At 44.4% G+C, this 25,096-nt stretch overlaps 1 protein-coding gene across 2 annotated transcripts in view; it reads left to right on the forward strand.

Annotated features, from left to right (window-relative positions):
* LOC130116828 (A disintegrin and metalloproteinase with thrombospondin motifs 2-like) overlaps positions 1–25,096 on the forward strand; it is a 304,782-nt gene that overhangs the window by 130,386 nt on the left and 149,300 nt on the right. For both annotated transcript variants that reach the window (XM_056284894.1, XM_056284895.1), the window contains exon 7: positions 16,751–16,907. In XM_056284894.1, the coding sequence (XP_056140869.1) occupies positions 16,751–16,907 (157 nt within the window). The remainder of the gene's footprint in view (positions 1–16,750; positions 16,908–25,096) is intronic.

The raw sequence follows: 25,096 nt of genomic DNA on the forward strand, positions 1-25,096 counted from the left end.
CTGGAAGCGTGGGGTGCAATTTCTCCAGATTACCTCAACAAATTAACAGCTAGAATGCCAAAGGTCTGCAAGGCTGTAATTGCTGCAAATGGAGGATTCTTTGACGAAAGCAAAGTTTGATGTAAAAAAAATCTTATTTCAAATACAAATCATTATTTCTAACCTTGTCAATGTCTTGACTCTATTTTCTATTCATTTCACAACATATGGTGGTGAATAAGTGTGACTTTTCATGGAAAACACAAAATTGTTTGGGTGATCCCAAACTTTTGAACGGTAGTGTAGGTGGTTGGTGGTGGTTATAAGATAAGCAATCTTAGATTTGTAGATGACACAGTACTAGCAGCTGATGGACAGCAAGATCCAAACGAAATGTTGAGTCGAGTAAATGAGGCAGGGAAAAAGAGGTTGCTCACTTTGAATGTGAAAAAGACAGCGTGCATGAAAGTGAGTGAATCCGTTATTGCAATCTCAGTAGATGGACAAAATGTAGAACACCTAGAGAGCTTCAAATACTTGGGTTCAGTTAAGAAAAATGACGGTGATCATACAGATGACATAAAAATCAAATTACCTTCGCAAAGAAAAGAATGATGGAGATGGTACAAATGTGGAGAGATAGGGGAATAACAAAAGAAGTGAAAGTCAGTCTACTTCAAGCACTCGTCTGGCCAGTGTTGTCATCCGGAGCTGAAAATTGGACATTGAAGAAAGCGACGGTAAACAGGATTGAGGCTGCAGAGATGTGGCTTTATCATAGGATGCTTCGAATAAGTTGGACAGAGAAACGAACGAATGTGAGCATCCTTAATGGATTTGGAACAAAAAGAGGACTAATGGAACATATAATGAAAAGGAAGCTATCATTCTTTGGGCCTACCTGTCTTCCAGGTGGAAGTAAACTAACAAGGACAGTGATTTTGGGAACTACACCAGCAAAGCACAAGAGAGGCCGACCAAAAAGGCAGTATCATGATGACATCAGAGAGTGACTTAGTCTGAAAATATATGAGGCAACAAGATCAGCTCAGGACAGAGAGAACTAGGGGAGACTTGTTTGGCAAGCATATCATCCTGATGGTGCTGGCAACCCTCACTAACGAGGAAGCCTTGAAAAAGAATGTCCACAGAGTTCGCTACATACGTCCCCCCATAATTCACCATAAGTCAACGTGGAGGGGGGCGGATGGCCTGGCCGCGACGGCTTTGTCGAACAGGTGCAGAGGCCGGGGTGTCCACAGGAGGGGCCTGAGGGACCCTGCGGCGGCATGGGGGTCCGGGTAGAGGAACCTTAGGGGCCTTGTTGGGGGCTGGGGACAGGGTAGGAGAGCGCCCCCGCCGTGGGGGCTGGGCAAGACCAACAGGTCGGTCCAAGTCCAAGTGAGCTGGTTTGAGGCGATCCAATGAAATGCACTCTGGATTGTTGCCGACTTCCACGACAAAACCCTTTTTCCCGGTCTCCAGGACGCGGGATGGCCCGTCATAGGGAGGTCGCAGGGGTCCACTGTGGGCGTGGTGGTGGATGAAAACATATTCCGCTGACTGCAGACTTGCGGGGATGTGAGGCTGTGGGAGGCTGTGTTGCGAAGTGGGGAGCGTTGCAAAAGCTCTGGCATTATCCAGGAGCGTGGTCCGTTGATGGGCTACAGACCAGGGGACCATGGTGTTGGAGACAAAATCCCCTGGGACCCGCGGTGGCTGTTCGTAAACCAGTTCAGTGGATGAGGACTGGAGGTCCTCCTTAGGGGTGGTCCTGAGGCCAAGCGTGACCCACGGGAGCCTGTCGACCCAGCTGCTATCCTTGAGGTTGGCCCAAAGAGCGGCCTTCATAGTGCGATGAAACCGCTCGCACAACCCATTGGCCTGCGGGTGGTACGCATTGGTGTGGTGGAGCTTCACCCCTATGCTCTCTGCAACTGCGTTCCAGACCTCGGATGCAAATTGTGAGCCTCGGTCCGAGGAGAGGTCAGATGGGGTGCCAAACCGGGCGACCCAGGTCCCGATGAACACCTGGGCTATTTTGGTGGATGTCGTCGATGACAGTGGGACAGCTTCTGACCATCAAGTGGTCATGGCCACCATGGTGAGGAGGTAAGTAAAACCATGGAAGGGGGGCAGGGGGCCCACTAGGTCCACATTTACGTGGTCGGACCTCCTTTCGGGCACCGGGAACTGTGCCAGGGGGACTCTGGTGTGGCGGTGCACTTTAGAGCGCTGACACTCCACGCAGGTGCCAGCCCAGTCTCTCTCTTTTTTCAGCCCGTGCCAGACGAACTTGGCTGCCACTAGTCTTTGAGATGGCTTTTTGCCAGGGTGGGAGAGGCCATGGACAGCGTCAAAAACACGCCGCTTCCAGCCAGTGGGAATGACGGGCCGGGGCCGACCCGTGGAGACGTCGGACTGGAGCACGGTGCCAGCGTCGTCGAAAGCCACATCCTCTAACTGCAGTCCTGTGACAGCCGTCCTGAAAACCTGCACGTTCGGGTCGGCGGCGTGGTCAGCTGCCATGCGGGCATAGTCAAGACCCAAGTGGACACCCCCCACAATGGCCCGGGAGAGGCAGTCGGCGATGAGGTTGGTTTTGCCAGCAACATGCTGTACGTCCGTGGTGAACTCCGAGATGTGGGAGAGCTGTCGTTGCTGGCAGGCCAACCACGGCTCAGCCACCTTGGCCATGGCGAATGTCGGTGGTTTGTGATCCACAAACGCCTTGAACTGGCGGGCCTCCAGCAGGGAATGGGGGTGTCGAAGGGCGAGGTCGAGAGCCAGGAGCTCCCGATGGAAGGCGCTATACTTCTGTTTGCTGGGCCGTAACAGTCTGCTGAAGAAAGCGGGCGGCTGCCAAGCGCCGCTCACCCCACTGCTCGTGCACCGCCCCGACTGCGTAGTCCGGCGCGCCTGTAGGAATGGCGGTTGGAGCCTTGGGTGACGGGAGCACCAGCATTGTTGCATCAGCCAGAGCAGACTTGGTGTCCACCATGCCTTGTCCCTCTCCGCGGACCAGTCCTCACTGTGGTTGGTGGCCTTGCCTTTCAGGACCTCATACGGTGGTAAAAATGCACCATGCAGATAATTTGTGAAGCAGTTGCTATGCAACAAGTCATTTCCTGGTCCCTAGCCAAATGGAGACATTTGTGACGTAGTAGCGCATACAAGATGGCGCCTGCACAGCGGGTGTGAAACGTTCTAGAAACAGCGCCGTTAAATGCGCGAGTGGAGTTGAATGTAGTTGTTTCTGAACACGGGTGGAGAATGTTTGTTTTCTGGCAACAGGGAAATGATGTGGGTTGTGTGAAGAGGATGGAAAGAAAAACCACAAACTATTATTTATTGTTTTCATGGACAGTGAAAATGTACGAGATTAGTGAATCATATATTATATATTATATATATGTGTGTGTGTGTGTATATATATACTATATATATATACCTTTGTTAAAGGAACCAGTCAACGGTAGGGAAAGTGCTCAACAAATCAGGAGCAAAATAATCCGGTGAGTGGAGTAAATGCTTCATGAGACAGTACAAGCCTGCTTCATGCCGTAAGCAGTCACCAGCTGTCAATAATCATCCTACTCCAGGAAAGGAAACACACACACATATATATATATATATATATATATATATATATATATATATATATATTTATTTATTTATTAAGTGGTTGATTCAAATAAACCGATTACAGCGTGTTATCATTTAGGTGATTGATGTATTTTCTTTTCTTTTGTCTTTCGTGGACGACCTGTTTCGACCTGGCTCTAGGGCAAGGGAGGTTTCTGTAAGACAACAGGTGAAGCAGTGCTTCACCAAAGAACAAACCAAAACACAACACACACATATCACATAAAGCATCTGTCTTAGATGCCAACACTTGATTAGAATGACTATGTCCTCTGTGAATCAAACAAACCCAGGTGCCACTGCTGTGTTCGACAGCTGCTTCTGTCATTTTGAGCCCTCAGTCCAAAACACTCAAAAACAATGACTATCATCCAGCACTGTTTTCACTACATCATAACTAACTTACATGCATTCATAACCATACAATCCTGTTGTAATTTCATTTTGTGGCCCCAAGACACATTACACCACATATTTTGAAGTTAAAATTGGGATTAAATTCACTCATTATATTCCCTATAGTGAAGACAGTGGATAATTATGTTATCTGACTATAATAGGCTAATATTAGAATACAATTTCTAAAAACAAAGTTTTCAGAACTGTATATATAAAGTCAAAGATGACTCTTGATTGAGCCAAATTTGGCCCAGAGTTACCCACAACATTTCAGTGCACTGCTGGGTCTTCCCAGACCCCAACACCAAATGATACACTGTTTTTGTAAAGAGACCTGTTGTGGGGGATATCATAATGCCTTGTTCCAAACAAAAACAAACAAAAGACTAGATGGTAGTTATTATATCGTTTTAACTTGAAATGGGTCACGGCAGACCCGAACACAACATAATTAAAAAAAAAGTGTCGTGGGTATTGTGCAACACAGCGCCCTCTTCAGGTGACACAGGGGAGTGTTCTGCTTCACTAACCCAGTGCAAGTGAATGTAAGTTGACGTAGTACCATACACGTTGTTGATAGGACAGTTATGGTTTATGACGCGTTTTAATGCCCACCCAGTGAAGCAGCGCTTCACCCAGTCCTTCCTCGACCTGAAAATGATTGGCCCCCCTTCTAACCAATCAGAGAACACCAGTTCAGCCTTTCTGATCCTTGACTTGTTCTCCAATCTTCATCACACCTTTTGGTATTCGAAGCGCGGTGAAAGATAAGGCAAGAAAGATAAGGAAAGAGATTAGCCTAAGATGAATGAGTGGTTACTGTAGTAGCTTCTGCTGGTTCCTGTATATATATTGTAAATGTTATAATAATTAATCTGTTCAGATCTTTATTGTTCATCTTTATATTTGCATTTTTGATCTTGACCTCGTGTAGTAGCCCTGTACTTGAGGCTAACGTTAGTTGTTCTAAGTAGCATAGCTAGCTAGCTAGCTACTAGTCTAGCTAGCATCTTTCGCAATTTTTGCAAAGAAGAATTATGATGGATACAAACATTGTGGACCGGATCCTACGGGAATCTCTTCACACTTTCTCCTATGAGGAAAAACTAGGAGTGAAGGCACAGGTGCTGCTGCAGGAGATGGTGTTCTTCAGGTTGCAAGAGATGGACTTGAGGATCCACGACATGTTGACGGATCTGTTAAGCTTCATGAAAAACCAAAGCAGCGTGTCAGTGCAGCCGTGCAGTCGAGTCTGTTGGGACATGTGAGGACTGACACTCGCAAAGCATAACGACACGGTCCAGAAGAGCCGTGGCATGGTGAAAAGGTTGACTGATTCGGCGTCATTATTGGGTCGTCAGGAGCAGCATGTAGGGGGCATGATGAGAGTGGAAAGTGCGATAATAAGGGAAACTAGACCTGCAAGCAGGTACGAACGGGGTCCAAGCCCCCCATGTATGTAAGTCGGATCTGGCTGTCTGTAGGAGCCACGCTAGTTGACCTGTTTGATTATTAGACGGATGCAAGTCTCAGTCTTAAAGAGCGACGGTGGTCGTAAAGCTGTCCGTCAAGATGGTGTATGAGGATGGTTGTGAATATAGCGTACAACTGTTGATAATATATGAAGTAAACAAAGGATTATTGATGAAACTGGAACAGTTTATTAACGTCGTGTGGGTTGGGGCTCAAAGAAAAACAAAATATTTGTCTAAAAGAATATAATGACATTTACGGATAACGTGGGGCAAAATGAGTAGTATTAGGCTATAGTATATACTTTAAACAATGTTGAGTGTTAAGTATTGAATAATAAAAGTCGAAGAACATGTAGTATATTTTTTAGGAGAAGTACAGTTCTAGTGCTCACTCCCATGGACGCAAGTCTCAGGCTGACAGGAGCGAAGAGGTTGTCTTCCATAAACTTCAGAGTGTTTCTTGGCAGTCTTGCAGTGAGTTATTCAGTAAAGTGGGACAAATGTAGCCTGGTGGAAACCTTGTTCCGAGGTTCAGTGAACTTATTTGTATTTTAATAAAAACTGTTGAAGTGGGAGTATGAGTATATAATGAAGCATGAGTATGTTGTATCTGAGTTTAGCATCTATGCAGTGAATGCGTGAAGCCGTCATCAGGAAACTGCGATTAATTCTTCATAGACGCAGCTAATGGCAGTGTCTGAGCCAAAGATGTGAAAGCAGAGGCTTATTTTACAGTTGTTCATGTGTCATTCTGTGAGTTGTTTGCTGATTTTGAAAGAAATGTGTAGTTATACTCCTGAAGTAAGTTGTATAGCAGTGTCAAAGGGTAGTAGACTGGACTTGGGTTGATAATGATTTGCATTATAACATTTCCTTTACTGAATGGTGCTCACAAGAGTACAGAGCTGTTAGCTGCAAAGCTTCATTTTGATCACACTGACAGGCTACAAGTAGTTTGGAAATATAATTGTAGTGCATTTCATGATTTTGCTGCATAGCGCCACCTAGTGGCCAATTAACAATAAATAATGCACAGGACCTCAGGGAGTCATGACTTATTAGTGGACCAAGTTTCGTGTTAATCGAAGTTACTGTGAACAAGATACGCCACCTTGAACCAATAGCATAATTGCTGCTAAAGAGCTGCATGTTGTCCCTTATCCAAAGGAGTTGAATCAAGTGCAACTGGACTTGGTATATATCCGTGAGGCCGGTTCGCCTCTCATCCAAGAGGCTTCCTCAGTTCTTGCCTTTAAGACTAGACCAAGCTAGTCTGACTGGCTGCTGATGAGACTCAGCATTTATCCTCTTTGGAGTCGTTGTCAGAGCTATAGATGTCCATGGCTCTTTGTGTCCCGATGTTTACCAACGCCCGTCGCTAACAGAGCCATAGATATGAGTGGCTCTTTTGTGTACCGATGTTTGGCCGCGCCCGTCATTATCGGAGCTATTGATTTGCATTTGTTTAGCAGCGACGATGGTTGGGGGTGTTAGTTTCGACTTCATTGTTCAGTGGTCATGAGAGTCGTTGGAGCCACTAGTGAGCGACTGTTGTTCTTGGAGGCTAGGCTTCTTGAGTCTCCTGGGTAGAGATGAAAGGACGGCATTGTAAGTGGGAGATAGGTGGTGTCACAGACCTCCTCTGTTGAGAGATGGTTTTTCCAGTTTCACATAGATGGCTTCCTTCACCCCTCTTTCAAACCATCTATCTTCTCTGTCCAAAATGTGTACGTTGCTGTCCTCGAAGGAGTGTGTCTTCTCCTTTAGGTGTAGATAGACTGCTGAGTCTTGTCCTGAGGAGTTTGGCCTTCTGTGTTGGGCCATCCGTTTGTGTAGTGCTTGTTTGGTTTCTCCTACGTATAGGTCAGTGCAATCCTCATTGCATTGTACAGCATACACCCGATTGCTTTTCCGGGTGTGTGGTACATGGTCTTTGGGATGAACCAGTCTTTGTCGGAGTGTGTTGCTGTATGTTTCTGGGGTCTCCGAGAAACTCAGGAGAATTTTCAACAAACACCGCATCCCGGTATACTTCAAACCCAGCAAACGCTGCTAAACAAATGCAAATCAATAGCTCCGATAACGACGGGCGGGGCTGGACATCGGTACACAAAAGAGCCACTCATATCTATGGCTCTGTTAGCGATGGGCGTTGGTAAACATCTGATCACAAAGAGCCACGCATATCAATAGCTCTGACAGCGACTCCTAGAGGATAGATTCTGAGTCTCATCAGCAGCCAGTCAGACTAGCTTGGTCTAGTCTTAAAGGCACGAACTGAGGAGCCTCTTGGATGAGAGGCGAAACGTCTTCACGGATATATACCAAGTCCAGTTGCACTTGATTCAACTCCTTTGGATAACCATGACGACCTGGATGAATGAGACATTCACAGACATGTTGTCCCTTACATTTTAAACCCTTATAACACAAAAACCGTTGGTGATAAAAATGAAAAAAATCACACATCATTCTGGTAGTGTCACTTGTCCTGTTAAACATTTTGGAATAATTTGATCAAACATTTTTTAAAATAAAAAATATTACGTATATTGTACACTACATGCATGTATTGTACATTGCTGTGGATGTATTGTTTGACCAATTAGAACCACTTGATATGTTCATTCTCCAGAATGTCTGTGGCGATTTTGGTAGCAATTGAATGAATCTGTGCAGAAATATTTATGTTTTATGATTTTTCATATTTTGAAAAATATAGAGTGACGGAGTTCTGAATTGACCATATGTTGCAGTGTAGCAAAGTTCTGGCATCACTTACTGGATCTGCTCACAAAATCTCAGCTCTGTAGGATGTACAGGTGATTTTTGGGAAATTTTGGGGCATTTTTGAAGTTTTGCAGGGGAAATTTACATTTTTGTCATAAGCCAGGCCCACTTTTTTCAATCATGATCAAACTGCATGTATCAACTCCAGTATGATCCTAGATTGTGCACCCCAAATTTCATCCAAATCCATGGTGCCAATTTGAGATATAAACTTCTCCAATTTATAGCGCCCCCTACTGGACAAATGAAACGCACTTCATGGGTTAGGATCTTTTGACAATACGTGACATACGTCTAAAATTTCAAGTTGATATGTCAATGCATTGATGAGTTATGGCACTGTCATGGAAAATCACCGTTTTTCAGTCAAGGTTCATTGATCTGTCAAATCAAAACCAAGCAACGGATCAAAATTCTTTCGATAACTTTTTGCCTTGAGCAACTGTAGAGGATGTGTGCCAAGTTTCGTGTAAATCGAATGCACGGCCTATACCCAGGGGGCAAAACCCCATTTTTGGGGGAAAACGCGGGTCGGATGCTGTAAAAGGTTGTTCACCAGAAATCATATCTAGGACCTTCAGGGATCCCAACCTGGGTGGACAACCCGGAAAATAAGTTGCAGGAAAGCTACAGGGAGCGTCCAAAGTTGCCCACCCTGCCTGAACACAACCATTTGAGGTAGATAGGGTTAAAATTTAACGAATAGATATCTTCATGAAAATCACAGTGTTGATTACTCACATTGAGACAATCAAAAAATGTATTGGAAGTTTTATGAAAAATGTTTTTTTACCAGAGTAAATGACGCATATATAATTAAGTATGCACTAATTTGCAGTCTTTGCCTTTGTATTTGTCTGAGATGAAGAAACTGCCAGAGACAGCTCCAGAGGCACACGAAGCTTTGATCGCAGGTGCATTTGTAGGGAGGAGAGTAAATGGAAACCACAAGGGTGTCTCTCCTGACATGATTCTAGAGCAGACGTACAACGCAGATGCCAAAGAGGCCAGTGGTCTGGATGGTATTACCCTCAACCCTGCCGCCAAGGAGGAAGAGGATCTACACAAAACCTCTGACTGCAGCCGTTTCCGCAGAGCTCAAATCTATGCTGCACCTCCATACCTCAAGCCCACACCATGAATCTGGCAAGAGTCGTGTCAACAAGGATGCAGAGATGGTAGTCAAGGTCACAGCAGCAGTAGAGACCAACCCATTCACAACAGCCACATCATCCCTGATCAATATATCTCCTGGTGAGTGTGCAGATGCTATAGTCAAGGACAATCTGTTAAGTGTAAAAGAAATTGGTTTGAAGGCACTGTCTGAGTCACTTACCAGTCATCATAAAAAGACAAGTGTTGTTAAGCTTAACACTTTCCACACACAGCACATGAAACCAAAGAAGTCTGGGGGGAAAACCTGCACCACTGGCAAGAGCAATGAAGTTACTGCCCTTCTGCGTATGACACAGATCATTGCTAGTGGTGGAGAACTCGACATTGTTGACTTTGTAGGCAACCACGAGTACGGTGACCTTCCCCCATCCCTCTTCAAGGAAGATGGCAGTATGAGAACTGGCACCAAGTCCAGCCTTGTAAAGGTCCTGAAAGAGGAGACCAAAGTAACCATCAATGCTGATCTACCCCAAAACATCATCAAGACAGCAGTACTTGTAGATGCTATGTCTGCCATAAGACACTGGTCTTTTCACAAAGATGAACGATTTGGAGCAATCGCTGACAGATACAAACACCTGCTCCTGACTGATGTGCCTCGTGGTACTGAAATAATACACTTCTGTTGTGACAGATACAGTGGAACCAGTATCAAGTCAGCTGAGCAACAACAGAGATATGCTCGATCCAAACCAGCCAAAGTGTATGAAGTCAGTGAGCAGTACACAGCTCCAGATCCACATGAGTTTTTTGCTGTGTCTACTAACAAAGCAAACTTGCTGAGCTTTCTCTGTGAAAGATGGTGTGAGGAGGAGCAACTGGGGAGTGATCTTGGCCCTACTCATCTCTACCTGGGTGGTGGATTCAAGGAAGAGACAAAGAGTGTGGTGCTCTCCGCGGGGTCTGTGTTGGATGTTCCTGCTCTGGAATCAATACAGCAGGAGGCTGACACTAAGTGGTAGAGACACAACTAGCTACCCATATTTCACTGGGAAGAAGGTATGGTTCAAGAGCAGCATAAGTCGTGACATCCCTGCACTTGAAGACTTTGGTGAGAACCCTAGCGATACCATAACCGATGACCTTCTCAATCAGGCGCGGGTCCTCACCATATCAGTGTACACATCCACAGCTGATCAGTTTGAGGGGGCCGATCTGGGCAAATTGAGAGTGTACAAGTTTTTGAACACCAAGTCAACTCTATTAAAGCTTCTACCCCCAACAGAAGATGCATTTATGCTACACCTGAAAAGGGCTGCGCTGGCAACTATCATTGACAAGAATGCACATATCGCCAAGCCAGAAATTCCCCCATGCGCTGAATTTGGTTGGTCTCTGGTTGATGGACATGCAGTTCCTGTTCCGGCAACAAAGCCAGCCCGGCCTGTCTCAATGAAAACGACAATCTTATGTGCATGTGTCAAGGGTTGTCAGAAGAACTGTTCATGTGCAAGGAAGGCAGTTCCGTGCTACATCGGGTGCCGTTGCCAAGGACTGGCGAGCAAATGCAGCAGAATACATACTGCTAGAGTTGAGAGCAGTGATAGCAGCTGTGACTCAGAAAGTGAGTGAGAAAACATGGGCAAAGCTCTACAAAAGATTTCTTTAAAAACTCCTGCTTTTCAAATTCTGGGCTAACTTTTTGTGTTCGGCATATTGTGTTCAAAGTATAAATTATTTTGTTTGTTTCATGTGTATACTAAAGCATATACCCATCTCATTGTTGTCCTTTAAGGTCCTAGATATTATTTATTTATTTATTTTAAATAATTTGTTATAGTTTTGGCACAGATAATTATTTTGCATTTCAGCAACTTGTTTTCCAGGTTGTCCACCCAGGTTGTGATCCCTGAAGGTCCTAGATATGATTTCTGCTAGACAACTTTTTACATGTCTGTAAAACCATTTCCTCCGGCTATGTGATATTTATGCAAATTAGCACATACTTAATTATATATGCGTCATTTACTCTGGTAAAAAACATTTTTGAAAAAACGTCCAATACATTTTTTTGTCTGTCTCAATGTGAGTAATCAACACTGTGATTTTCATGCAGATATCTATTGGTTAAAATTTTAACCCTATCTACCCCTATTGGTTAATGTTCATAGGCCCGGTGGGCAAATTTGGACGCTCCCTGTAGCTTTCCTGCAACTTGTTTTCCGGGTTGTCCACCCAGGTTGTGATCCATGTAGGTCCTAGATATGATTTCTGGAGAACAACCTTTTACAGCATCCGACCCGTGCAAAAATCAGTTTGCCCCCTGGGTAGTAGGAGGAGTTCGAAAAGTAGTTTTGGCTATTTTCGCAAGTTTGCAAAATAAAATTACAAGCCGAAATGGGCGTGGCCTATACCACGTGTTTCTGCTCAGTGAATCTGGGCATGTAAAGTTTTTGAATGTCCGATGTACGGTTTGGGAGTTACACGCCAAAACGCGTTGACCTTCAAAATAGCGCCACCAACTGGTCGACATGTGTTATTTCTTGCATCTGGGGTAAGTGCGAAGTTGTGTAGCAGCCCTCCAAAGGGTTTTGTAGAATCTGTTACGGTGTAGGCTGCAGTACCACTTTTACCAACGGAAAAATAAAAAATAACAAAAATAAAAATCTGAGCAGATGCGATAGGGTTCCAGCCCCTGGGGCTTGGACCCCTAGCCACAGAGACGGTAGAAGTGTTTTCCCCGCTATGGTGATGTTCTGGCTGCCCATTTGAAACATCCAGTGTTTTCTGGGACGTCTAATACCATACAAGATGATCTGAGTGAAGCATTGTTGCTACCGTTCAGCAGATAAAAAGTGAGATTACCGCTGCGTCTTTTTTTTAAAAAAAAAATTATTTTTAGTTTCTTCACCAAAAACTTTGGTCAGCAGCCGCCACTGATCTAGGGCTATGGTTCACACTGAGCAATGAACATGTCTTTGAGTAAACAAGATGGACAGCACTGTTTATTGTTATTTTGTTTTCACTTACCAGTTTTGACAACAATGTACTGTATGTCGTTCTATACCATGAAGAATACATCCTCCCGCCGTTAACACCAGCTCAACATGTATGTGCGTCTTCTATTCTTTAACACAGCATAGCACAGGCAGGATTGAGAACTTGCTGCCCCCTGACCGGCAGGTTCGGGAGGTAACAATTTTGGGGGCTCGTCCAGGATTAGCGCCTCCTGGTGGACCGGTGCTAATCATCCAAGAACTGCGGGATCCTGATTTCCTGTTTCCTGAGCCAATGAATTAAGTGACAGACTTCAGGTATCCAGAGATGACCGCTCTATGAGAATTGCGATGGGACATCCAGCAACAGCTTCATCAGCTGACCAGCTCTCCCAACCACGACATACTCTACAAGCTTGCGGTGTCATGCCAAGACAAGGTGGAAGAAGATTTGCCAGGCGTGTAATCGACCGACGTGGAACTCTTTGACTTCATTGCTGACTTTTGGAGAAGTAAACAACTGAGGAGTCTCAAGGACCAAGTGATGGCTCGCCTGCTTGTCTTTCACAACCTCATTGATGAACTGCAATCGCTTCAGACAGCTGATGGATACATTTAAGCCTCTGATGAAGAGGACACTGATTCGGTGTCAGAGACTGAACCAGTGGTAGTAGCACCACTGGTGAGTAAGACGGCACCAACACCAGTGGCTGTCAATCAGGTAACAGGGTTGGTCAAATTGACAGATGTCGCAGCATTGCTGCCGCGTAGAGAATATAAGATTCATGGTGGACAAATATCTGATTCAGATTCTGATTTGAGTTTTAACAATCTCTGTAAACAAATTGATGAAGGGCTAGCCGAAAGGTTCACAGAGGCTGACGTCATTAGAACAGTGCTCAAGATAATTAAGCCTGGTACCTTCAAAGACATGCTCATTACCAAAGATAACCTGACAGTAGCTGAGCTGAAGCGTTTTCTCAGGGCACACCTTAGAGATAAAAGCAGTGCTGAATTGTTCCAGGAACTGAGCAACGCAAAGCAGCACAACAAAGAAAGCCCACAGCAGTTTATATACAGGCTAATGAGGTTGAAACAATGGGTACTGTCTGCTTCTAAACCAAGTGCAGGATTCCAGTATGACAGCAACTAATGCAGGGAGTGTTCCTCCATTCACTTTACCAGGGGATGAATGAGAAATGCTCACACATCAGACGAGATATCAAACCACACATCTCAAACACGAGTGTCGCTGATGACTTCATCTTAGAGATGATAACACGGTCAGTTAGTGAGGATACAGAGAGACAAAGCCGTTTGGGTCAGACGCAGCGCAGCAGGACAGGGACAGACAGAATGCTGTTCAGATGCAGGCAGAAGTCCAAGCTAATCGCACTGCGATACATGAGCTGACAGTACAAGTTTCCTCTTTGATCGAGAGTTTAGAGAAAGCTCTAACACCTGTAGTGAGTGTAGCACCAGAAAACACTCGTGCCACTCCAACACACACGAAACAGTCAGCCAAGCGAGAAATTAAAGGAAAGTGCCAGCAGTGTGTAGCACAAAGAAATGATACCTGCAAACACTGTTTTCGATGTGGACAAGAAGGGCACAGAGCCATTGGTTGTGTCCTGAAAAACAACTCGTCGGGAAACTGAATGAGGTCACTGGGGAGGGGAGGGACCACCAGTGACCTTAGCGAGTGAAGAGTCCCCTGTCACTGTAAACTCGTGTATTAAAGATGAAACATCACCAACTACCTAGTCACGCAAACGAAATAGTACAGTAAAACAGAAACGTGTAGCCAATTTGATTGGTGGTAGATGTATGTTCAGCTGTCACCTAAATGGGGTCAAAGTTCAGATGTTACTGGATAGCGGAGCGCAGGTTAGTAGGTGGGGAAGTCTTGGGGGAACAAGCCTTACCAATTGTCAAAATCCAAGCCCTAGAAAGTCTACTGTCAGACCTCCCGCTCGAAATCACAGCTGCTAATGGGACAATTGTACCATTTGATGGGTGGATTGAGGTCCTTTTGGAGATTAAAAGTCAAAAACATGGGAGAGTAGCAATACATGGGCCAATGCTAGTGAGTAGAAGCTGTGTGACTAGCCCACTGCTAGGTTTTAATGTGATCGAGGCGATCATCATGGAAAACAATGAACAGCCGAATTGCATTGCCCTCCTGGATTTATTTTCAGAGGCAATGAGTGTCCGGAGGCACACCATTGAAACTCTTGTCTCTGCTCCTAGAGAGATGTAATTTCAAGAAGAACCAGCAAGCCCTGCGGCGAAAGCTGGGAAGAGAGGGCTCATTGTTCAAAGGGGCCAAATCTGCAAGGTGAAATGTCGCCTCACAACATTGTCAGAAGGAGGGACCATGTTATTTGAGCCAGCCGTGGCAGCTTACCAGATTGGTTGAAGCGGTTTCCGGCTCGGATTGATGTGCTAGCCGGTGCCTCAAAAACTGTGAGAATCCCAATTCAGAATCCCACACAGCACGACATATTCCTACCTCCAAAAACAGTTCTGGGCCTCATTGAAGAGATTGTAGGCCTCAAATCTGTGAGTATTCTCCCAGCTCCCCAGACACTAACCAATCAGACTAGTGACACTCTTTTGTGCTCAACCCAAGTAAGTGCTGCTGCTGACCATAAAAATGGGAGCAAAGAATTTCACAGAGTACACCATTCTCAGGACAAATGGCATCCACCAGTAGATTTAGACCATCTTACTAAGGGTGAGCAGGAGGTGGTACGCTAAATGCACTTTGAAGAATCCAGTGTGTTCGCTCGAGAGGAGGGGGACATCGGCTATATTCCTGACTTAGCTGAAAATCAACACAGTGGACGACAACCCTGTTCAGAAATGTTACAACTCCATTCCAAAACCCCTATATAAGGAGGTAAAGGAGTACATGCAAAATCTTCTGGATAGAGGCTGGGTCAGAAAATCAGTGTCAACTAATTTCTCCCCTGTGGTTTGCGTGCGTAAGAAAGACCACAGCCTGCGCCTGTGTGGAGACTTTCGTGAACTGAACCGTAAGACCATACCCAATTGTCATCCCTTGCCACGGATTCAAGATCTGCTGGATAGCAGCACTCGTGGTTCTCCATATTAGATCAGGGTAGCGCATACCATCAGTTTTGTGGGTGCGGAATCCAGACATCTAACAGCCTTTAGAACCCCCTGGGGGCTGTATGAATGGGTGCGAATACCATTCGGACTGATGAATGCACCCACTGCATTTCAGCGATGTATAGAGGGAGTGTTAGAGGGCATTAGAGATGAGTGTTTGCTATATTTAGATGATGTCCTTTGCTACTCCAAAACCTTTGATGAACATGTGGACCACCTCAAGCAAGTGCTCTGCCGGATGAGACAACACGGCATCAAATTCCGTCCAACAAAATGTGAATTCTTTAAGAGGAAAATCCGGTACATCAGGCAGATGGTGTCAGGGGAAGGGATCCAGATCGACCTGGAGGATCTGGAAGCGGTGATGGCCCTGAAAGAAAAGAAACCCCACACAGCTACTTACACTACTGTTTCTATTTTTCTTTTTCTTTCTTTTGGACGCCACTTTCTGCTGCTCCATACCTCCATAATCCCAACCTTCATTCTCAAACCCAAGTCATGATTTTTACATTCATAATACAGGTGTTTGTATTTACTGCCCCCCCCCGTTCACTTTTCTGTCATGCCTCCGACTCAACGGTCCTGCAAGAGAGCGAAGTTCAATTCCGCCGCCGTTTTAGAGCAAACGTGCTTCACCTGACACGGTCCTGCTATATCCAATAATGTTACAGTGAAAGATGAGGCAGTGGGTGACGATCACCTGTAAGGTCGAGCAGGAAGTTATGGGTATTGTAGTCCATGGGCAGCGCCAGTCCCTACAACATTAACAGTCTTGCTGAAGACCTTAAGAAAGTGTACCAGTGATAATTCAGGTGTAAATATTTATAGAAAAATAAAAGCAAACATAAAAATGCTAATGTATTGATAGAAAATATCATAAAATAAATGGGGTTCATCTCTATTTCTGTATTTCACAACATATCAAAGAACATGAACAAGAGGAATCAATTAGACATGACCTTTCTTTCTCTGTCCCTCTCCCTCTATCTGTTTGTCTGTCTGTCTGTCTGTCTGTCTCTTGCTCTCGCTTCTTTTCTCTCTCAGTCTTCAATTTTTAATTTCAATGTGCTTTTTGGGCATGACAAAGTGCCCGTTTGTATTTCAATGCAATTTATGCGTCTTTAGTTGGTTATAAAACATTCTCTCTCCCTGTGTCACTGTTTCTCTCTGTCTGTCTCTGTGTCTGTCCTTCTGTCTGGCCTGTCTTTCTGTCAGTCTATGGAGTTGATCGAGGTGGGGAATCCGTCACAAAGTTTGGAAAATGTCTGTGGTTGGGCGTTTCTCCAGCAGAGGGCAGAGCAGAGTCATGCTGAGCACCATGACCACGCCATCTTCCTCACCAGGCAGGAGTTTGGACCCAGCGGGATGCAAGGTAGCGCAGCTAACACAGCTTAAAGCCCGCTAACCTGCCAACAACCACACCTGGTGGTTGTGGCCTGGACTACTACGTTAGCGTCCTGTTTCTACGGTCCACAATTTGAGTCACAGTGCTACACCGTGTTTGGTCAAGCATTGCAGGGAGCTTGCACTTGTTGTTTTGGATAAAAGCATCTGTTAAAGGGAAATTCCCCGGTGGCTTTGTGTATGCTCAATCAGTACTGATGAGTAATGTAGTGGATTAAAGCAATTAAGTCCTCAATTTGCTCCCACTCAGTCTTTCCCACAATGCCTACATGTACCAGAATGCATTGCATGTAAGCCTATAATTGTCCATAAACTCCTCTGCACTAGTGTTGTGTGGCATCATTTCCACTATTGGAAACGCAGATTAGCCTTAGCAAAAATAGTTACGTACAGCTGCAGATGTTTTCGAGGTGTTGTCCCTGTTGCAGATGGACCAATACGAGGTTGAGAATTGGTGAATTTTCCCTTTAAATATGTAAATGTAAGCAACTAACTACTAATGATAACAATGTAATAACCTACTAGCCGTATGTTAACAGCAACCATTTAGCTACTGGCAACATGTGGACATGCTAGCATCATGACAACATGAAATATTAAGCTGCTAGTAGGCTAATCAGGACAGATGTCAACCTGCTGAAGTAATCTGCTCTGTATATGCTTTGTGTTGATAAATGAAGTGATACAAACTTGCATAGGATATGATGATGGGTTATTGCATCTGCTAAAAAGTTGGAAATCTTCTTCAAAGCTGTACTGCCAGCAGCAGCTAACTTCAGAGCCATTTCTTACAATGCTAACAGACTAACCATGTTGCGCTGCTACACCAACACTGTTCCAATGCCATCCTAAAATACGGGACTTGATTTTCGAGAACAGTAACCTTATTGTTGCACCAGATCCAGTGTAAAAAATGTGGTATAGATTCATGACAACAGTACTTACCCGTGGGTGAACACCGCTGCAGCATAAACACATCAGGGGTGTTGAATTAGACACACATACACATATTTATACATATATATACAGTGCATCTGGTAAAGTATTCACACCCCTTAACTTTCGCCACATTTTGTTATGTTAAAGCCTTATTCCAAAATGGATTAAATTGCTTTTTTTTTCTCATCAATCTACACACAATACCCCATAATGACAAAGTGAAAAAGGTTTTGTAGAAATTTTTGCAAATTTATTAAAAATAAAAAACTGAAATATTGCATGTACATAAGTATTCACACCCTTTGCTATGACACTCAACATTGAGCTCAGATTCATCCTGTTTCCACTGATCATCCTTGAGATGTTTCTGCATCTTGATTGGAGTCCATCTGTAGTAAATTCAATGGATCGGACATGATTTGGAAAGGCACACACCTGTCTATATAAGGTCCCACTGTTGACAGTGCATGTCAGAGCAGAAACCAAGCCATGAAGTTAAAGGAATTGTCTGTGAACCTCCAAGACAGGATTGTATCGAGGCACAGATCTGGGGAAGGGTACAAAAATTTCTACAGCTTTGAAGGTCCCGAAGAGCACAGTGGTCTCCATCATTCATAAATGGAAGAAGTTTGGATCCACTAGGACTCTTTCTAGAGCTGGCTGCCCAGCCAAACTGAGCCTTCGGGGGAGAAGGGCCTTGGTCAGGGAGGTGACCAAGAACCCGATGGTCACTCTGACAGAGCTCCAGTGTTCCTCTGTGGAGATGGGAGAACCTTCCAGAAGGACAACCATCTCTGCTGCACTCCACCAATCAGGCCTTTATGGTAGAGTGGCCAGACGGAAGCCTCTGCTCAGTAAAAGGCACATGACAGCCCGCTTGGAGTTTGCCAGAAAGTACCTAAAAGACTGTCAGACCATGAGAAATAAGATTCTCTGGTCTGATGAAACCAAGATTGAACTCTTTGGCCTGAATGCCAAACGTCACGTCTGGAGGAAACCAGGCATTTCTCATCACCTTGCTAATACCATCCCTACAGTGAAGCATGGTGGTGGCAGCATCATGCCGTGGGGATGTTCTTCAGCGGCAGGAACTGGGAGACTAGTCAGGATCGAGGGAAAGATGAATGGAGCAAAGTACAGAGAGATCCTTGATGAAAACCTGCTCCAGAGCGCTCAGGACCTCAGACTGGGGCGAAGGTTTACCTTTCAACACGACAATGACCCTAAGCACACAGCCAAGACAACGAAGGAGTGGCTTCGGGACAAGTCTGTGAATGTCCTTGAGTGGCCCAGCCAGAGCCCAGACTTGAACCCCATTGAACATCTCTGGAAAGACCTGAAAATAGCTGTGCAGCGACGCTCCCCATCTAACCTTACAGAGCTGGAGAGGATCTGCAAAGAATGGGAGAAATACCCCAAATATAGGTGTGGCAAGCTTATAGCTTCATACCCAAGAAGACTTGAGGCTGTAATCACTGCCAAGGGTGCCTCAACCAAGTACTGAGTAAAGGGTGTGAATACTTATGTACATGCAATATTTCAGTTTTTTATTTTTAATAAATTTGCAAAAAATTCTACAAAACCTTTTTCGCTTTGTCATTATGGGGTATTGTGTGTAGATTGATGAGAAAAAAAATGAATTTAATCCATTTTGGAATAAGGCTGTAACATAACAACATGTGGGGAAAGTGAAGGAGTGTGAATACTTTCCGGATGCACTGTATATATACAACGTTGTTAAAAGAATCACTCAACAGTAGGAAAAGTGCTCAACAAATACGGAGAAAAATAATAAAAGAATTTACTTGAATCACTGAATTATATATATATATATATATATATATATATATATATAGCATTTTTTTTCCCGAAACCGTCAATGGTGTTGAGCGCTCGACTAATGAGGAGCGGAATATCAACACGGATACAGGAAAACAGATGTTAATGCATAGCAGTACAGGCCTGTTTCGTGCGTTTCTCACTCATCAACTGCTAATGGGGTTTTTTTTCACAAAGAATCATACAGTTTACGTTGCCCCGCATCACGCCCCTAATGTCGGTTGAATAGCGACCAGTCAGATGGGGAAACGTTCAAATTATAACAGCCAATGGGGTAGGTACTTATGATGCACAGCAACCAATGGAGGGGTAGAAAACATGACAACCAATGGGACTGGGGTTTGTTTTGAAAAGCATTTAGGGGCCAGGGCGCTGTTGGAATGGCCTACATTAGAAATATAACAAGGTAACATATGTGAATTATATAGTGGGGTGGTGTTGGGGCACAGTTGGGAGGACAGCTAGTTAAAAAAAACATTTAAAAAACCCATATTCAAAATAGCATATTTTTTAAAAAAGCATATGTAAAAAACCTAATAAATGTCATATGTGTATCATCTAATGGGGGGGGGGGATAATAAAGATGTTTTACTTATAGTTACAAAGGAGATATTTTTTTCGGTGTCTACAGCGGGTGGCCAATTCATTTCTATTATTCAAGGTGGACATGTCAGGTCAGCAATAATAAAATAGTTTTCTGCCAAGCGCAGGTTACATCTTTTACCCCTAACTGAATGTGCACTACTCTTTGTAAGGGTTTTTTCCATGAGACAGAATAACTGATACTCTTGTCTACCAATGACCAAATGTGGCGGCTTAAGGCCGTTGCATTTTTCGCGTGCTCATTTCTGAAGCTACTCATATGGGCGTTAAACCTCATTTTAAATGGGCCCCCTGTTAATCCCACGTAAGTGTCCACATTGCGGTTATCTTTTCTTGTCACTGTTGCCTGGTAGATGACTCCCTCTGTCTGGCATTTTCCTTCTAGAGGACACGATGCCTTAGCATGGCAGTTGCAGTTGGAGGTGTTTGGTTGTGGTGAGGGGGTGTGTGTCTTGGCCATGATGCTTGTGTTGTGGGAGGAAATAACCTGCTGAACATCTGGCCTGCAGCTGTAGCTCATTTTGACTGTGTTCTTGTTGAATATCTTTCTCAGTTGGTGGTCTGGGGTAAAGCACTCATCCAAGAGCTTGAGAAATAGTTTTCCGATAGTAGAGGCCACACGGTGGCGCTGTAGGAGGATTATACCTGCTGATGTTCCACCTTCTGCTGCACTTCTTTTGTTGCTGGCTGTCACTAATTGGTGGTGGGTTGTACTTAAGTCTGAAATCATATCCACGTGTTTGTAAGGCTTCCTGGTATGGGGGGGGTGCTTCATTAAAGATGCCCTTGCTGGATGATAAACATGACAGTTTATGCTCACTGGGGTATTTTTCCAGATGGAGGGTGGATGGCTGCTTTCTCTATGGATGTATTGCAGTATATTGTTGGGCTTCATGTATGGCCTGTATGTACCATTTCTAAGGTCTTATGAGGTGTCGAGGAAGTCAGTCTGTTTTTTGTTAGCCTCAATTGTAATTTTTAGTCCATTGTTTGCAAATATACTGCACATTCTCTTTTTTATTCTCTCGACTTCTCTTGCCGGTTTGTTGCAGACTTCCAGCCCGTCGTCTCTATATAGCCCCACGTTGATGTCCAGGACCTGTAGTTGGGACAACAAGTACAAGTCCACTAGCTCACAGGTCTCTGCCCCGTCGAAGCTGCCCATGGTCACATCCAATTTGCTGTGACCTTGTTTCTGCCGTGGGATTCCTTTGTGGTATAAGATTGACTCTTTAGCATGGGCTATTGTGTCTCTGTCTTGGTGGGATGTTTTGGTGTATGTTGAGGCAAATTCAATAGTTTTATCTGGTAGCTCTTTAGTTATGGAGGGGTAAAACTCACAAATATCGAAGCATATGAACGTATGTCTGCTCTTGTCATCTATGTCCTTAAACCATTCCAATGCTTGGTCAGTGTTCTTCCACTGGTTTAAGGGAACCCTCTTCAGAGTTGTCCGATTAATATTTTCAATAATTTTTTTGCTGAGCTTACCTGTTTCGGGTTTGGTGGGGTTGGTAAGTCTACATGTTGGTTTGTTTTTAAAATTTGGTTTGTGGTCTTTCAGGGTAATAAAGGCTTGCTTCTGGGCGGTGACATCAATGCGGTCGTCTAATTTCAGATCCGATGCAGTTTGTTTGTCCTTTAGGGTGATGTCTCTTTCAGCAGACTTCACAGCCTTCTTGTAAGATTTGGTGATGTTGCTGTGTAGAAGACTGTCATATTGATCGGTTTCTATTTTATAAAAATTAGAAGTTTTGTCGGCTGCAATGAAGAGTTTGTCTTCTTCTTTTATTAATTTTGTGTCTTTATGGAGTTTCTTCTGGAAAGCTTCCTCAGAAAGCCCTGGTCAAGTCCAGGTTTGAATAAAACCTATTTATCAACTTTCTCAAGGCTAAGAAACACTCCTACTCCCCCAGATATTTAGGAAACCTCGAGAGGTGTCCTAAGTGGTTAGGAGTTGCCAATAGCAGAATGAGACTGAGGAGACAAATTTCGCTTCTCAAATGTCCAGGAGTGGTGATCTCCGTTGTGTCCTCTTTCCGCCATTTCTGTGATAGTGATGTTAATGGTATTGCACACGTTTAATGATATTGTGATTCAGACTCAAATTTTGTTGTTCATGACACGAACACAAAAGCATTTCACATGGGTAGGCAGGCGAGAAGAGCGAGATTCGCTAACGTTAGCCAACACATTTTTTTTTAAATACACATTCGAATGGCAATTCTAGCATTCGAATAGTATTAATGTTTTTAATATTCCAAATATATTCGAATATAGAAATTCGTTCCAACAGCCCTAGTCAGGGCCACAGGCTTTTTTTGGTTTGAGACTTTGGAGTTTGTCTGTTAGTTCTTCTAGTGACATTTGGTGGTCAGTTGGGTTCTGATTGTTTTTCGGTCACTCTCTCTCTCTCACTCCCTCTCGCACTCTCTCTCTCTCTCTCTCTCTCTCTCTCTCTCTCTCACTCCCTCTCTCACTCCCTCTCGCACTCTCTCTCTCTCTCTCTCTCTCTCTCTCTCTCTCTCTCTCTCACTCCCTCTCGCACTCTCTCTCTCCCTCTCTCTCTCTGCATTTCGGCGTTTTCTATCTTTTCTATCTTTCGTTGTTTCATGTTTTTTTGGGGGGGTTTGTATTTTGACAGATTTACTGTCGTGGTGATGTGTTTTGATAGTGGAGCGGTTTCAACCGGCCTGGCTGTGAGTCATGCGGAGTCGGAGGCGTGGGGCTGGAGTAGCTGACATGCTGATATGGAGTTAAACTCTGTCCTACTGTCAGTTGCTCGGTAGATGATTGTGGTTTAGCAGTCAGTGAAGTCGTTGGCTATGGCAGTGTTAAGTCCGCATCTAGGATGAATAGTGGAGTCGTGTTTCTTGACAGTATTGATAAAGTCAACGTGGTTGTGGAGCAAGGTGTGGTAATCCAGGACACCTTTGTTCAGGTGGTGCCGCTGGTTAATCCGGCCAACAAGGTCATTTTGTCCAAAGTTCCTCCGTTCATTAGCAGCGAAATGTTGCGGAGAGAACTGGCGAGACATGGAAAATTAATGTCCCCTATAAAATTGATTCCTCTGAGCTGCAAACCTCCACATTTAAAACATGTTGTTCCCTTCAGAAGGCAGCAGTCTTTATGGTTCTGAGGAACAACACTGAGGAGTTAAATTTATTATTGAAGTTCAGAGTTGATGGTTTTGACTACGATGTGTCTGTATCACCAGAGACAAAGAAATGTCTTGGCTGGGGAATGGAGGGTCATCTCATACGTTCCTGTCCAGAGAAATCAACTGCTGAGCCAGATGAGGGTGAGACTGCAGCACAGGGCCCGAGCAAACTGGGACTGCAGCACCGAGCTCAAAGCAGGAAGAAACGCAGCAGGGAGGAAACCAGAGGGAAGCCGAGTTTCTGGCTGCTGGTTCGGGTGCTGCTGTTCCTAGTTCGGCTAAAGCAGGGGCTGCTGGTTCAGTTGCTGACGATCCGGGTTCGGCAAATTCAGGGGCTGTGGGTTCGGGTGCTGCTGTAGAGGTTGTTGGAAAGTGTCCCACAGATACTACTACCTGTGATGTGATGGACACACAGACTGAAACTAATGAAGCAGAATGTTCTCTGGAGGAGGAATGTGTGATGTTGGTAAAGGAAGGCCTTTCTAAGGTCAAGGATAAGAAGAGGAAACCTGATGAGGTGTCTCCGCCTTCTAGTATAGCGACAAAGGTTTCTCGTCAGAGTAGGTGTCTGCAGTCGGATGAGAGTGAAGGTGATGAAGCCAGTGATGTGGAGTCTCTGGCTGTCTCGCAGACGGGGACTCAGAAACAGACTGGAGACTCTCTAGTGAGTATTAGGAAGTTCTTGCAGGACACTAAGGGGGCCAGAAATGTAAAAGTTGACCAAGTGTTTCCTGATGTGCAACTCTTCCTTGATTCAGTGAAGATTTTTCTGAGAAGTCCTGGTGGTCTGGGGGAGGAAGCTTTCACTGAACAGGAAACTTTTTGTTTGAAAAAAATAGTTCAAAAAGTCAAAAAGCAGTTAGGTGATGAATGATGAATAAGTTTTTCAATTTATTCTTTCTCTGTCCACTTGTTTCTGTTGTGCAACCTCTTTTCTGTATTATGGCAGACATAAGAATGGGAAGCTTAAATTTAAATGGAGCAAGGGGTGATGGGAAAAAGCCCTCTCTTTTCAAGCTGTATGCCCTTAAAAAGTTAGATGTGCTTTTTGTACAAGAGACACACAGTACCACTGATAATGAGGCTGACTGGAGGACAGAATGGACTGGTGAGACCTTTTTAAGTCACAAAACCAGTAACAGTGGTGGAGTTGGTATTATTTTCTCCAGGAACTTTATTCCTCAGTCTGTCGAGTCTGAGGAAGTTATTAAAGGCCGCCGGTTAAAATTAACAGCAGTGTATGAACAGGTAAAGATGGTGTTTATTAATATTTACGCTCCAGTTGTGGGAGTGGAGAGGTTAGTCTTCCTGGATGTTTTAAATGAGGGTATTGAGAATTGTACCAGTGAGGACTATTTATTCATTGGTGGAGATTTCAGTTGTACTGAGGACAGCAGGTTGGACAGGAACCATGCAGAGCCTCATGCTGCCTCTCGCAGTCGTCTGATTCGTCTTATTGAGGCTCATGAACTGTGTGATGTGTGGAGAGGGTTTCATGACAAACAGAGACAATACACCTGGACACATGTTAAGGACAACTTGATGTCTATGGCCAGGCTTGATCGTTTCTATTGCTTGAAACATCAGTTTAATGTGTTCAAAGGTTGTATCATCAG

This window comes from Lampris incognitus, chromosome 8, assembly GCF_029633865.1.
Source record: "Lampris incognitus isolate fLamInc1 chromosome 8, fLamInc1.hap2, whole genome shotgun sequence".
NCBI lineage: Eukaryota > Metazoa > Chordata > Actinopteri > Lampriformes > Lampridae > Lampris > Lampris incognitus.